We start from the raw sequence: 17,371 nt of genomic DNA on the forward strand, positions 1-17,371 counted from the left end.
AGCATGGCATGTTGGGCAATTAAGCAACATTTTGGGGTTCCCTGCAACCTCGACACCCACTTCTACTTGTTCTATTCCATTCATCATCCCACTTTGTTTCCTTTTCGAATCGATGCTCCCTCTCCAAGCTACTCCCACTTATAAGTGGGAACATTCAATTTTTTATGTCATTACAATTATATTCACTTTCAAAAGACGTAGCTCAGTTCATCAGCAGCGATACTCCTCAATTTGAGTTTTAGAATAAAAACATGATAATATACTAATTTGTTTTTCACTATAAGAATGAACTAAATTTAGAGTGAATAAAATAGATAGCTTTGAAATGAGGCGATGGTAGAGGTGGATGCTGAATGTGTTGGATAATCTTAAATTTCTAGAGATATCCGAGATATCCGAGATATTCGAGATATCCAAGATATCCGGGATATCCGATTTAGTTATCTGGAATTATTTGATTTTGAGTTATTTGGTTTCAGATTAGATAAGATAGTTTTTTGGTAAGTTTTGATTTGATAAGATATTTTATTATCTTCTTGTTAATTCAGTACGTTGTACAATGGCTATTTAAAGGCCATCTCTTATTCAATAAAAATCACAGTGAGTTGCTACGATCACCCACAATTTTAGTGTTACTCGTCTCTCTTAGTTTTTTCTACAAATTGGTATCAGAGCTATATGCTCTGAGTGCCGAGTGTGAGAGGAAAACAGTGTGCGCCTGTGAAGGGGGAAGAAAGAAGAAAGAGAGAGTAATGGCAAAGGTTGTGAATGGAATGACCGTACCACAACTGTCAAAGAAAACCAATTATGATAATTGGTGTTTACAAATGAAGACCCTGTTGGGTTCCCAAAGTCTATGGGACATAGTGGAGAAGGGGTTCCAAAAACCCGAGGAGGACGAAGACCAATCTGTGGCTCAGATTGCCACATTGGAAAAGACACGAGTGAAGGACAAATCGGCTTTGTATTTTTTGTACAATGCCGTGGATGAGTCAGGTTTCGAGAAGATTGCAAACGCTGCATCTTCAAAGGAAGCATGGAAGATCTTAGAGGTTGCGCACAGAGGTAACCACCGTGTCAGACAGATCCGACTTCAAACTCTCCGAGGAGAGTTTGAGAGTTTGAAGATGGAGGATAAGGAACAAGTATCCGAGTACATAACTCGGGTGGAGAAGGTGGCTAACCAACTAGGAAGGAATGGGGAGCCAATGCCAGCAAGTAGAATTGTGGAGAAAATCTTGAGATCATTAACAGATGATTTCGAGAGTATTGCATGCGTAATTGAGGAGTCAAAGGACTTGTCAGTTCTCTCAGTGGAAGAGCTCGCTGGGTCACTCGAAGCCCACGAACAAAGGAGGAGGAAGATGAAGAATACTCTTGATCAAGCATTACAGGCGCAACTTGATTTGAATGAAACTCGGAACACTCAGGGCCGAAGATCAGGAGGACAAGGACGAGGTGATCATGGAGGACGAGGCAAAGGACGAGGTGATCATGGAGGTGATCAAGGACGAGGTCGAGGACGAGGTGACCATGGAGGTGGACAAGGACGAGGTGATCGTAGCCAAGGAAGTCAGCCGAGGTCCGAGGTGGAATGTTATAAGTGTGGCAAACTCGGCCACTACGCAAAGGAATGCAGATCGGCAAATTGCTACAACTGTGGCAAATACGGTCACATAGCAAAGTATTGCCGAGCTAAAAGCCGAAGTGAAGAAAAAGGGAAGAATCTTCTCACAGAAGAAGAGGACGAGATGATGACGCAGAGCTCGGAGACCAAGCTACGTCCGAGTTGTGCCTCCGAGGTCCAGCTAAACTTGAGTTGCGTCGAGAGATCAACAATTGAGCCTCCAAGCTCATATGAGAAGTCAGAAGCCGAGCTTGATTCAAGTTGCCTAAACAACTCGGTCTGGTATTTGGACACTGGAGCGAGCAATCATATGTGTGGAGAAGAAAGTTTCTTCAACGAACTCATCAAGGTAAAGGCTGGATTCGTGTCATTTGGGGATGATTCCAAGGTGGCGGTAAAAGGGCGTGGAACCATCAAGTTTATGCAGAAGGATGGACGAGTTGGAGAAATAAGGAATGTCTACTACGTTCCCGAGCTTAAGAATAACATCTTAAGCATGGGGCAGATGATGGAGAAAGGAAACTCGGTTCTGATGAAGGATCGAGTGCTTTATTTGAAGGACAAGCATGATCGTTTAATAGCCCGAGTGGAGATGAAAAAGAATAGGATGTATAAACTGGAGCTGAACATCCTTCAAAATAAGTGCTTGAAGCTGGACGTGAAGGATGAAGCCATGATGTGGCATTTTCGTTTTGGGCATTTAAACTTTGGAGGCTTGGCCGAGCTATCAAGGAAGGAGTTGGTACTCGGACTACGTGGTGTTGAGTTTGACAAGAAGTTTTGTGAAGCGTGTGTACTTGGAAAGCATACAAGGACAAGTTTTCCGAGCTCGTCCGAGCACAAAGCAAAGGAGCAAGACATCTACAACTCCACTGACGAGTTACATGTAGTATGTCTATTGACAAGAACAGAAGACATAAAATCTAAAGAGGTGGTACTTGATGAAAGATGGAAGAAAGCAACGGATGAAGAGATCGGATCAATTGAGAAGAGTGAGATGGGAAGTAAAGCTGAGCTAGTTGAGGAGTTTAAAGAAGTGAAGAGGGAGTTTGTGATGACCGATTTGGACATCATGAAGTACTTTCTGGGTTTAAAGGTGGACCAAAGAGCAACGGGTATTTTTGTGTCCCAAAAGAGGCATCGGCCACCTCGACGCAGGGGGTGCTGGACGTTGCATGGCTCGCGGGGCCATGGTACACAGAGGAGTATCGCGCTCTGGTGGAAGAAGCATCGAAATGAAAGAAGAAGGAGAAATTTAAGATTATGGGGGAGTTTTGTTGGATAATCTTAAATTTCTAGAGATATCCGAGATATCCGAGATATTCGAGATATCCAAGATATCCGGGATATCCGATTTAGTTATCTGGAATTATTTGATTTTGAGTTATTTGGTTTCAGATTAGATAAGATAGTTTTTTGGTAAGTTTTGATTTGATAAGATATTTTATTATCTTCTTGTTAATTCAGTACGTTGTACAATGGCTATTTAAAGGCCATCTCTTATTCAATAAAAATCACAGTGAGTTGCTACGATCACCCACAATTTTAGTGTTACTCGTCTCTCTTAGTTTTTCTACAGAATGGGGGTGGGCAAGAGAGGATGGGGTAGCCGACAGAAGGAGCAGATGAATAAATTAAGGTTGTGGTGGGTACAAAATTATGGCCAATCATCTGCCAACATGTTTTAATTGAGGTTGTATATATAATGTTAAAACAATACTACCTTTCTACGTGGCGTAGCTGTAAAATTCTAACTAACCCTGTCTAGTCAAAATCAAAATACCAACATGCTTGTGAAGAGTTTTATTAATCCAATTCATCCATTCTAGTCTTTCCTTTTATTCTGTCCTTTGAAACTTCTACTTATACCACAACACCCTCAGTTGTCGTCATCAATGCAGAGTGCACTGCATAACTGAAGATTCTAGCAGGGATGAACAAAAAATAAATGCCTCACCAATTTCTATTTTTCTATATAATAACTTTTTATTTATAAAAATTACAATTACTACATGTATATATTATCTCGATTCTAAATCACTAATATATATACATACTTAAATAAGAGTTAATATTATATATTGTTAGTGAAATATTTTTATACTGATAACCAATTATATCTTTTAATTGTGTCATGTTATTGTAAACATATTTAACAGTGACATGACACAATTAAAAGAAATAATTAATTGTCAGTGTAAAAAAATTTTACACTCACAATATACAAATGATTAACTCCTTAAATAAAATCACCATATATCGGATCTGGTTGTATTTATTATTGAATGCTAGCTCTTAGGCTCTAGCATACACTTGTTTCAATTTTTTTTTAAAAAAATAAACTTAATTCATTTCATTCATAACAAGAGAAACAATACATGGACCAATAAAATTAAAAGTGGTGACTTTTTAAATATTTGAACATAATTGTCTATCTAATGCATGTGATCTAGTAAAAATAAAAAAACTTTGTGGATAAATAAGACGGGCCTTTCATGAGATTAACCTTAATTATACTTACATCTTAGTTTTAAAAATATTACATATACATTTTCTATTGTATTTCTTATATACTGGTATTATTTTAAAAGTATACGTATTTAATTCTCCTATTTTATGCATGGATGATACCCAATTTTCTAAAAACAACTGTGAAAAATGTGGTGTCAATATAATAAAAACTAACTTAAAAAATTAATATAATTATTAATATTTAATTAGGCTTTTCAGTTAGTAATAGATTATGAAACAGTGGTAAATATCTTTATTCTAAACGGATAATTGAGTAATGTTTTTTTATGTCAATATTTATATTATTTTGATATATTATATATTTCTAAAAAATAAAATAAAAACTTATTGTGTCCTGTTTTATTTATGTTCGTGTACTCCCTCTGAATTTAAATATAAACAAAAAAAAGTAGAAATGATAGACTTAAATATAAATAAATTTTAACAAATTTTACCTTATTTAAAGATATTAATTATTTTTAAAATACAACTCGTTATTCAATTGAGTAATTACGATTGACAAAATTAAATGATGTTAACATTTTTATTAGCACATAAATTAATTAATTTTACTTATAATTAAGTTCAAAGATAATATAATAATTTAAAATTTTAATGTGATTTTTAATTATATAGAGAAAAATAACATGAGATTTATAATAAATGCGCAATTGAACAGTCGGTTTTTAAATAATAATTGTAATTAAATATATTCATTTTTTTATGACAGCAAAAGTTCTCACTTGATAAGTTGATTATAAAAAAAATTGTAAAAGTATCTTTTATTTTCATTTCTAATTATAAAAATGTCTCTTTGTTTTCATTTCATTTTCTGCTTTAGAAATTAAAGTTTATAGGAAACCACTAAGATAATTATTGTTTTAATATTTCCTATAAAAAATTTGTAAAATAATAATAAAAGATAATAACAAGGAGAAATTAGTAAAAAAAAAAAGTAAAAATAAAAAATGTAATTTTTGGTGAATATGTAGTAAAGAAACCAAAAATAACCCCCACATAGAAACAAAGAAAACTACCCCATCACAATTCACAAAGCAGATGCGCAGGTTCTTTGTGCACCCCATCTCATGCCTCTACTTTATTCCTCTTCACATGCCCTCCTTTAATTCCATCCTTTCAACTTCCAGTCACACCCACAACAATCACTCAATCCACAACTTTCAATAATCCACAACTTTCAATAAATATATATATAATCTCAATTCTATTAGAAACAAACAATCACATGATGAAGTACAATTTTAATTTAGGAACTCTAATAGAAGAAGGTTTCGATTTATTTTGGAGTCAATCAGGTTTAACTAGATTTTCTATGGTAAATTATGGTAAGATGGTTTTTGAATTCTATTAAACCTCTAAAAAAAGTTATCGTATATACTATAATAATACAATATATATCATTAAAAATTATTTTCATTTATATAATAAATATAATATATGTTGATATATATATTGTTAAAATATATATATCAACAAACAAAATATCTTATTAAATCTTATTTAAAATTAATATTAAAATTATATAATTATATATCAAATAAATATATATTTACATATATTATACCGTGAAACATGCATATAAATATAAAAATTATTAAATTAATCATGAATATTTTAAAACTTAACATAAGAAGATGAATCGTCATGATTAGTATATTATTTTTTGTCATTGTTTTTGGGCCAAGTCCGGAAGGTTCACTCTTCGAATCGGGCCTTATTATATTTCTATCTTATAGAGTTTAATTGTTTTAAGAATTTATTTGGATTTTTTTTTTCTATTCATATGTTTTCATTCATAATTATGAAAGTGACATATTAAGTTTACTATAAATTAAAATCCTTTCTTTCGAGAGAGGTAAATTATATATAACTCTCACTTTTTATGTAAAAATATAATTTATTTAACCTTGATCATTAAAATATATTTTTTGATTAATTAATTACACTTTTTTTTTCCTCTAGAAATATGTGAGCATTACAATGCTTTTCTCTCATTCATGTAGATATTCTACTATTATTTCTTCTTATTTTAAAATATAATTTATTCATTTATCTTAATACCGTTAAAGAATACTCATAAGTAAATTATACTTTTTCTCATATTATTTCCAATAAATATACAATCCTTTTTCAAATGCTTTTTTATAATAAAAAAGTATAATATATTTACATTTGTGAAGGGTGTTGTGGTGAAAATTAGTTAAAAGAATTGAAGTGTCTCAAGTCTCAAATGGATGACTTTCTATGGTAACTCTAACTAACAAATAATGAATGCAATAGAATAATGAAAAGAAAAAGAAAAAAAAAACTGGAATTAGACAATGGGTGAGAACATACACATTGATCATCGAACCGATAGTCATATATGTGCAATGCGATTGGTGTTACAAAGATTTGTTTAAGTGTTTCAATCAGAGAGGGAGATTATTGTTGATCCACCATAAAATCGATGGCAGGGAGAATCTGTCTAATACAAACATAAACTTTTCCATTTTCCACTCCAACATTGTTTAGCATATTTCGATTAATCATTTGATCACCACGTCTTCCCCAACAATAAGTGCTGTTAATTGATGAGGTTCCATGAATTTTAATTGTTCTCCACCTATCTTTTTCCTCTGTAGCACAAAAAAAATATATGCAATTATTAAATTATAATAAAATGTATTTTTAGTAATATTAAAAAAATGCTGTTAAATTATGATAAAATATTGTTAATATACTTTTGTGACATTTTATTAAATGTAAGATAAAACTTATGTTGTTAAAAACTTTTAACAACATTTTTGCATATTAATAACAATATTTTTAAAAATGTTATTAAAGTGATATTTTATAATATTTTATTAATGTTGGTAAATTTATGTAAATTTTATAAAATGATAATTAGATTGTATCACTACTTATACTTTATGACTTTTGTATACAAGTCTTTTAAGTTTGTCATCATAAAATCTAGATTATATATCAAATTTCATTTATCATAAATTTCACTTAAGTTTTTATGTGTCATTTTTTACTTGATGTAAGATTTTAATTTTGGAAAATAATTAAAAATAAGAAAAATATACATTTTATATATCAATATTTTACTCGATGTGAGACAATTTTGAAAGACAATTATACAAATAATATTGAGATAGAAAATGTTACTCTATTTATAATATTTTCTAAATTTTTTTTTGCAATAACCTATTAACTTAATCAATAGTGTAATATTTTAATAAATGGGAGTAGACAAATGTTACTAAAGATGTTAAATATAGTAATTAACAAAATGTGTTTTTAACAACATTAGAAAAATGTTGCTAAATTACGAGTAAATATTGTTAATATACTTTTATGATATTTTATCAATGTAAAATAAAGTTTATGTTACTTAAGACTTTTAACAATATTTTTACATATTAATGCAACATTTTTAAAATTTTTATCAAAGTGGTATTTTACAACATTTTAATAATATTGTTAAACTTTAATAAACTTCATAAAATGATAATTAGTATTAATATATATTGTACCACCACTTATATTTTGTAATTGTTATCTACAAGTTCTTTAAGATTGAAGATATCATATTTTTTTTTTACAAGAGAATATATCTTAAAATTAGAGTTTGAATTAGTATATTCTTTATATGTAATTCTTTTTTATTCGATGTGTAACTTTAATTTTAGGAAACAATAGAAATTGGAGAAGTATATTCTTCATATGTCATTATGTTATTTGATGTGAAACTTAATTTTGAAAAATAATTAAGATAATATTGAAATAAAAAATGTTACTTTATTTATAATAATATTTTTTTAAAAAAAAATATTACAATAATCTATTAAGTTAATTCAAAATAACATTTTAATGATGTAAGAATGCAAATATTACTTAAAAATGTTAAATTTAACGGTGATAGTAAATTAAGCATTTGTATTAAAAAAAATTGACTAGTCATTCAGTAAAATATGGATAGGATCCAAATCTCTAGTACATACACCACTCTATAACAACTCGTGTGTTTTATACTAACCTGAATTGATAACTCTATCCAAAAGCAACTAGGAGTGAGAGATGGAAAAGTAACAAGCAAGTTGAGCTATATATATCTATTCCTTCCAAGTGGTTCGAAAAGCCATAGATCTATGAGCTGCTGAATATTAAAGCATAAAGAAGAGCTAGAAATAAAAATGTGTTGCGTATAAGCATCAACATTTGTGATTTGGAAAAGTAACTTTATAGGATTTTGTTCAAAACCTCATAATCTCTATAGTACGTACGCATGCTGTAATATTTTCCTAAAATGGTTTGATTCCCGTCTTTATTAAACTCCTGGAGCATCTCTTTCCTATTTTGAGCAAGATAGGTAGACAAAACATTTCAAATTATTATCTTTTTTTTTTTTTTTTTTTTGGAAGGGGAATGGTAGAGGGTCGTCAACTCGTCATTCCTTTCAATTTTTTACCTTTCCATTAGTACAAATAACAACTAAGCCTAAATTTTACTTTTTCCCAGCCATCTAATCAAGTACGTCTATCTGTATACCATACATGCAATAATGCAAGAAGAAAACAAATTAAGGCACATGTTCATTCCATTTTCTTTTAAAAATAACATTTATATTCAATTTTGTTTACCAAGATGGAAAGATTATGTGATTTAGCAGTTGTTAGGTGAAAAGCAATTTTGGTGAATGTGACTCAATGTCGTCTATTATATTCAGTTCATGGTGAGCAGATGAAGCAACACAGACTAAAATAAACACTTAGCAGTTAGTTAACAGTCAATGCCAAAATTATAGTATACCAAATCTGCGCCCTGGTTTTAATGAGTTTTACTCTTACATTCTTGCTTTTATTAACGGGTTTATCCATTTGTGTTGATCTTCTTTGCATTTTATATTGTGTATCTCATTATATTTAGATTCTTTAGTCCAACTTTGATTTTCTTCTCTTTCATATTATAATTAATTGCATTAATGACAAATGAAACTTAAGTCATATATGGATTATTTTGCATTTAAAGCTTGAGAAATATAAAATCCAAAGGTGTTTAATAAAACTAATTAACATATGCAAGCATTTGATATAAATTAAAGAAGATTAAAGCAACTCCAATGGGAGTTGCTTGTCCCATGAAGCAATTCAAGCCCCGATTTCTTACCATTGGAGGACTTTGACGTGGCAACATGAGTTGCTTGAAGAAGAGAGAGAGTTACTTCCTCAAGCAACCGTTCCTTACCAAATTTCAAGCAGATCTTATTGAACATATTTAGAAACGTTTCGAAAATAATAATGATGAAAATTAATTTTGTATAATGTTTATGTATTTACTATTGCTTTATTTTATCTTTAATATCTACTTATTGTATTTTTTTTCTCGTAATTTATTTTCTATTATAGTGCAATTATCTTTTTTAATAAAAATTTAAATTTGGTTCATAAATGATTAGAAAAAAACTCTAAAAGTTGAATTTCTTAAAATTTCTTACCATTGGAGTAAATTTGTGTTTGAGTTGCTTAATGCTAACATGGCACACTGGGGACCACTTTTTTCATTTTTCAATGCATGAAGCAACTCAAATGAGTTGTTTCCATTGGAGATGCCCTTAGGGGTTGTTTGATATGTCCTTTTTTATTTTCAGTGAAAATGAAAATTTATGGTAAAAATATTCTTGTTTATGATTTAGAAAATGCTTTATATGGAAACATTTCTAAACTAAAGGCCAAAATAGAAAATAAAAAAAGACATTTTTTAATAATCTTCAACAAAATGAAAACATATTGCATAAATTGTAATTATATTCTTTTTTCAAATTTCATTATTTTATTGTCTCTTCAACAAGGATAATAGTGACAATAATAATTATAACAATATTAATAATAATAGTAATCGATGTCACGATCATTACTATTATTATTATTGTTATTAATGTTATCACCATTATCATTATCAATAATGATGAATTCAAAGGTAAAATAAGGAGGAGTTAAAAAAATTCTTTTTCTACCTTTTATAATTATTTAAATATTTAATTTTAAATAATATAATATATTAGTAATAAAAATTTATTATGTGAGAGCCGTGAACCCTCCCTCTCTTTTCTCTTCCTCACTCACTTCTCCTTGCTCACTCTGGTGCCTTGGGTCTCATTGTTCTTATTTTTGTTGTCTCAAGGTGGTGGTGTGGAGTAAGTTCGGATTTTGCTAGCTGAGTGTTCGGAGCTCTTTTCTCCTCCTTTGTTGTCCAAGCTTGTTCTTCTCCTCCGATCAAGCTCTTTCTTCTTCGTTCTCTTTTTCCCGAAGCTCGGAATCTTCTACCGAGGTAAGAGAAGTTAGTTGTTGCTGCGTTTTGGCTGAAAACGAGTTTTAGGAACTCCTTGAATTTTTGATGTTTGATCAATGGTGAATGCGTCGGCCGCAATGGTGAATGCGTCGGGCGAGCTTGAGAATGTGAGCCTCTGGATGGCCCACGCCGAGCATGGTGAGAGACTGAGAGGGCGCTAGGCGCGATATCAGTAGGTGACTTGTGCTTTGTGGTTCTGATGTGGCGCCGGGCGTGGCTTTGTCTCGCCGGGCGTAGGAGTCTCTGCCAGAGGTGGCGCTGGGCGCAATTTATATTGCGCCGGGCGTGAGATCCTGGGAAGGTCTCTGCTTATCTTGCGCCGAGCGCAGGTTTGCACGCCGGGCTTATGAGACCTTGTGAGGTCTCTGCCTCCTATCACGCCGAGCGCAATAGGAATTGCGCCGGGCGCGATGATCCCTGGTGCTCTCTGATTGTGCCATGCTGGGCACGACCATGAGTGCGCCGGGCGTGGATTAGATGATGATTTATATGCTGAAATTTTCTGACAAATGTTGATATGTGCTGAACTGAGCTAAAATTGCCAAATATGTTGTGCTGTTAGATGTTATTGTTGAATAAGGATGTTTAAGCCGTGTTATAAGCTGTGTTTAGGTGTTTAAGCTGAGCTGTGTTGTATGATGATTTAAGCTGTATTTGATGATATTGTTGTCGGTGCTGTTATTAGCCACTATTGTGGTGCTGTTATAGCCGTTATGTCGGTGCTATTATTGCTGAATGTTGAGATATTTTAAGCTGATGTTGTTAAACTGGCTGATGTATTGATGGCTGTATTTGTTTATCATTCATATTTCACATAGGTATGTTGATTCTTTTCACTAGCTTACCCTTTGTTGTTTTCATGTGGTTTGGACTGCGATGATCATATTATGTATGAGAGTAGGGCAGGGTTAGGTTGGTGTTTGCTGAGGAGGGTCTACAACTGGCAGATGGAGTTTATTATTTTGATGTATTTAGCTACTTAGTTAGCACTTGTTGGATGAAATTTTTGTACACTTTGATTCTAGACGGATTTGGACCTTGTATATATATATATATATATATATATATATATATATATATATATATATATATATTCTAGACCCTATATGTATATACTTGTTCGTTTCTGTGTAGTGTTTTGGTGTGCTGTGCTGTGTGTATTGACCAGGCGAGTTGTTACATATTACACCATCATAACATTTTCATTATTTGTCAAATGAATTTTACTCAATTGTTTCAAGTGAGTATATTTTTAAAATTTTTTATATTAAATATATTATAATTTTACTAAGAAAATATTAATTTCTAAAGGGGTATGCTCCTCTAAATCCGTCCTGACCAACTAATAATAAAATATTATTATATATATATATATATATATATATATATATATATATATATATAAATTTATTTAATATATAATTATACATAATTTTAATGTTAATTTTGAATATTCAATAACATATATTATATATTATTATAATTTATATTTAAATTTTTAAATAATATATTATATGTTATTATAATATAAATAAAAGTAATTTTTAATAATAGATATTATGCTATTATAAAATATGTGTTATTATATAAGAATTGTTGTTTTTAACGAGTGAAAACAACTTTCACAATGAATAATAAAAAAAATTGTATAAACCACATTTGTTTTATAACCTCATCTATGATGTCACCAAATTATAAATAGTGAGAGGTTTTAACTTTAATAACGTGCTCCTTAAGAAAAGAAGAAGCGAATATATCCTACTTTAATTAAAAAGTGGTGCAACATGATGAATTAATCATTACTCTCTATTTATTGCATCAATTATTTTATTTTATACCTCTTTAAATCTTCCTTTATCTGTATGAAAAGTTATACAAAATACAATTTTTCTTATAGTATGGTTATGAATACACAAAGAAAGTACCTTACTGTATTATTGTTATTGTTATCTTTACTTTCTTCTCCATCAGTAATTCATGTCTCTCCAAGTAAGTTTCCATGCATAAAAACTTGGTGCAGAAACATTTCGTATTTCAAATAAGATTTACCCAAGCCATTTTCCCCTCTCCTTCACCCTTTCCCACAAGAATTGTCTTTGAATCTTTGAGAAATAATGAATTACTAGCTTTGGAGCTTTGTAGGGAGACAAAAAGTACATTAGGAGACAAGAGAGAGAAAAGTTAAGGATAGTGACACAACCTCTAAAAGACTAGAAGACATGTGCTTGTTGTTATAAGAAATTATTTTATTCTTCATCTTATCTAGCAAAGGTTTCCAAGTGCTTAAATACTTTTCTAGGATTGCTCCCTCCCCTCATTGGAACGCCAAGATACTCGAGTTATTTTGCAATTCAAGATGTTAGCCTTTTCTATCACCTCTTATGAGTTTGAATTTATACCAAACAAATTACTTTTGTAGAAGCTTATGTTTAATCATGAGACAAACTCATTTCATTGTTGTTGTATGTATTCACACCGGCACCAATGAGAACATAAAAAAAAAATAAAAAAAATAGTAACGTATTTTCTGACATCCTCTCTTTAATTCATTGAAAATTTTGAAAATATAAAATTGGATGAATCTTACATCTTGTTTATTAATTTTCTTTCTCGATTTTGTTGTTAGTAATCTTCAAATTTTAATACAATCTTTTTTTTAAAGAGATTTTTTTAATACAATCTTATATCCTTTGTAAGAGTTTATTTTTATTTTTTATATCATAATTAATTTCACTTAGACCTTCTGTTGCAACCGGAAAGAGGAAAGAAGATTTCCTTGTCTAAGGCTATACTTCAAGGAGAGTTCCTCTTTTGGGCTGCCATTATTAATGTTGTTGTGATTGAAAGGCATTAAAATATTCAGTCCCTGTATTTCTCAGAAAGCCAGGTCATCAACATGTATAATCTAGATAACTATAGCTGACAGTTGAATCAAAACGTTTTTTTCAATGTGATAATTCTTTTTATTGACTATAATTTTTAGCAAAATAATCACACATATATTTATAGATCTTTTAAAATGTGATCATTATAAAAAATAATTTTATCATATTATATATGTGCACTTTTGAATTAGTTTATATACGTATGTTAATAAATTAAAAGAAGAAAAAAATGCCATTAATTAATTGATTTTGTCATGTTAAGATAATGTATTTTGTGGGACATTCACTGGATAACAAAGGCGATTTTGAGGTGCTTTCAATCAATGCTGAACTAAAAATAAACTTTCGCAAAAGCAAAGTAATTGAACATTAGTATGGACGATAATTTCTTAATTAAAATCAGCTCCATCTTTCCAAACCTACAAAATAGGCAGCGTCCCTTTCAAATGCTTTAGTTTTGGACTCTTTATAGGCACTAATATATATGAACCACCAACATATTTACAAAAATATTATAGATGTGTTTGATATGTTATAAGTATGACACTCATCATATACCTTAAAAAAAATTTAAAACATTTTTAAGAAATATGATTTATCTTCTAAAAATTATTATTATATAAAATTTATAAAGCTTTTATTATATATATATATATATATATATATATATATATATATATATATATATATATATATATATATATATATATGCGCCCGTGTATATGTGTTATATCTCAATATCTTACTTTTTAAATATTAATTATATTCTAATGATCATGTCTAGTTTTCGTGTTGGGGTCACACACTTCATAGGATCATAGCCATTAATCCATGGAACCTTGAGGCAGAAGTTAACAAACTACAAGGGTATATAGTTTTTTTTATTATATATATATATATATATTATTATTAGCAAAGAAGAATATTATTGAAAGAGAAAATAAAAGGTACAAAGAGTATCCAACCCTTACAATATATGAATGAAATATCATATTATTTTTGTTGTAAATTGTCTCCCCTATATAATCTTCCCTCTAAATATAAAAAAAAATTACAATGCATATAGAAAATACAAACGAAGAAGAATTTGGCCCAATTCCTGGACTCCATAACTAGCATTGTCCTGGACACTGGACTCCATAACAAGGGTATACAGTAATTCTTAAAATTAGCGTTGTCCTTAATGGCATCCCAACTATTTATAATATTTAATTCTTTAAATAAAAAGACATGGTTCTCATGAAACTCACATTCATGACCAATGGATTTTTCTTCTGGAGGAGGTGAAGAATCTGAAGATCAAAAGGGAAATTCCTTGGTCAGGAGAATCAAAGGGCCAATGGGGTCTAGCAGGTCAAAAATCTTGAATGATTTAACTTGGCCTTTAGCTAATTAACGGGTATTGAGACTATTGTATTAAGAAAAGAATAAGTGTAGATAGAGGGTCTAAAAGTCAAGTATGGAGAACCTGTTGAAAATTCAAGAAGGAAAACTTGTTTACTTTGAGGAAAGATATATTTGCATAAATAGGAAAACAAAACTAGAAAATGATTAGTTTTGTAGTAGCCTTAAACAAGAAAAGACGTGGCAACAATATCCTCTCTTTTGGGACGATATATCTGGTTCAAAAGCCCCCCCAATGAAAGATTCCTTTCCTAGGCTGTTCATAATTTCGGAGGACAAGAATAAGGTTTCAGAATTGGTATCTTGGGTGGATATGGTCATTAAAGTGGAGAGAAATTTGGTCAGCTGGAAGGACAAAACAGAACTCAATTGGTATTTGGTAAGTATGTTAAACTCGATTACCCTTCACGTTATGACTTGTTTTTACTAGTAATAATTACTTCATTTTATAAATTGACGGATAATTATAAAATCGTTTTATACATTAATTCGAATTAATGAAACGAAGTATTAAATAATTTTTAAATTTTTTAAAAATTTACAGATTTAATTTATGCATTAAGAACTTTAAATTAAACGGTTTGATCGTTAGAATTTGATGTAGAACATGAGTTATTGAACGGAGTGAGTCTAGATAGACTTACTCCTAGAGTAAAAGGGTCCCTCCTATATATATATATATATATATATAATTTTAACTAATTTTTATATAACATATATTAAAAAAAATTAATTTACAAAAAAAAAGAAATAACACTCAATTACATGTTGTATAAAGAATAATTATGAACCATATATATATATATTATGGATCACATAATAATTATTCCTTATCGACAACTTAAGAGTATATTCCTTCAATTAGGATATGCTTTTCTATAAAAATTCTCGCAAAGGAACTGTTGAAGCACATGTTAATTAGTACATAGAGGCATCAAATTCGATAATTTTAAAGCATCTTTGAAAGTCTTATGCCCCTCCAATGTTAATTAGTACATAGCGCATTTCCTTGACAATCTGGCTGGATGGAATTATGAGTATACAGAATTCATGTAAGAGAGAGGAAGATGCTTTACCCTGCAATGTTTATTTTATCTGCATGCATGCATGTAGAAAATTTTCCTGCATTTGCTAGTTGGCGTATAATATTTGGAATAGTCTATGCTTGGGTCTGGACTCTGGATGTTGTTATATAAAGAATAGTGTTTACTATCTTCAACGTTTTATGCGAGGTAAAGAGATAATTATGAGCTCTACAAATATGCTTTCGCATATGGTTATTTTGGTTCCCTTGACTTCTGCTGCATAATGATATTATATTTTTAGATTAGAAGGTTGATTTTCTATGGTCGTTCACATATTTAATTAGGGTCATTTTCTGCCAATTTTTGTGTAGTGTGTGTTCAAACTCTATTTGTTTTTTAATAGACTGTGATAATCTTTTAAAATTGTATACTTAGAACTTGAATTAAGATAAACTCGTTTAATTATTGACTCCAAAAATAATGATTTAAATCCTATTTCTAAATTAAAGAATGAAAATAGTTACTTTTAAATTTAGTAAAGTATTTTAGATCTTTAAAAAAATCTAAATTTAGTGAAGGAAAAAATATATAACAAAATATGATATACCAAAATCCTTAAAAAAAAAAAAAAAAAAAAAAAAAAAAAAGAAAAGAACAATGATACATTATCCTCCAAAGTTTTAACCGAAAACTCTTCTGAATTATTTGTGATTGGTGTTTATAAATTTTTAATTATAAAATATAAATTTTAATTAAAAGGAAAAAACTTTTTAATAATCGGAGGATCATTCGGAATATGTATTCGAAGGATTAGCATTTCTGTAGGAAAAAAATTAGTAAAGTAGCAACTCTCTTTTTCCAAATTGGTTGCCAGTTGTTTTGCTTTTGATGATTCTACAGTATTTTGAAGTACAAATTTATACGTATCTTAGTTAAAGTTTTGCTTTGTACTCCACATTCTTATATAAAAAAATATATCTTTTATATGCCCTAGACCAATTCAAGGCTCATTTTTTGTGATCGATCATATATAGCCTTAACTTTTATTATTATTATTATTATTATTATTATTATTAATTTTAAAGTTAAATTTTAGAATAAGAATTAAAAAAAAAATTTATAGCAAATTTTATTTCTTTTTAGCTAAAAGAAAATGACCAAAGAGAGAATAAGAAGAGATAGATAAAGGGGTAGAGAGAAGATGTTAGGATGCAAGTAAAGTCTAACATCATTCAAGCAAAAGGATGAACATGAGTTTATATACACACATTTATCTCTATTAGAAGAGAGGTCTTTTAGGTGATGTCTAAAATCAAAATCGTGAAGACTAGACTCAAAGCGGTCAATATGTGACAAATGTGAAAAATGACTTTTTTTTTCTTCTAAAAACTTAGTCTATGTTGGATTTGGTGGTAGCATCACTGAAATCAATTTTTCAACGTGAAAATCTTGAAACAATAAATAGTACGTGGTGCATTGGTGCCTTCATCGTGAAAATAGAAAAACAATTATTCTTTCATTGCATTGTAGAACCAAACACACAATTATTCATTTGGTTTAAT

General features: G+C 29.9%; 1 protein-coding gene across 1 annotated transcript; it reads left to right on the plus strand.

Moving 5' to 3' along the window:
- Positions 1–333: 333 nt before the first annotated feature.
- Positions 334–11,247, plus strand: LOC145958807 (uncharacterized). Its single transcript, XM_083076353.1, has 4 exons — positions 334–355; positions 997–1,218; positions 1,681–2,742; positions 11,144–11,247. The coding sequence occupies exons 1-4, from the start codon at positions 334–336 to the stop codon at positions 11,245–11,247; spliced, it is 1,410 nt and encodes a 469-aa protein (XP_082932479.1).
- Positions 11,248–17,371: the final 6,124 nt, after the last annotated feature.

This window comes from Cajanus cajan, chromosome 6 (genome assembly GCF_000230855.2).
Source record: "Cajanus cajan strain Asha chromosome 6, NIPB_CcT2T_4, whole genome shotgun sequence".
Taxonomy (NCBI): Eukaryota; Viridiplantae; Streptophyta; class Magnoliopsida; order Fabales; family Fabaceae; genus Cajanus; species Cajanus cajan.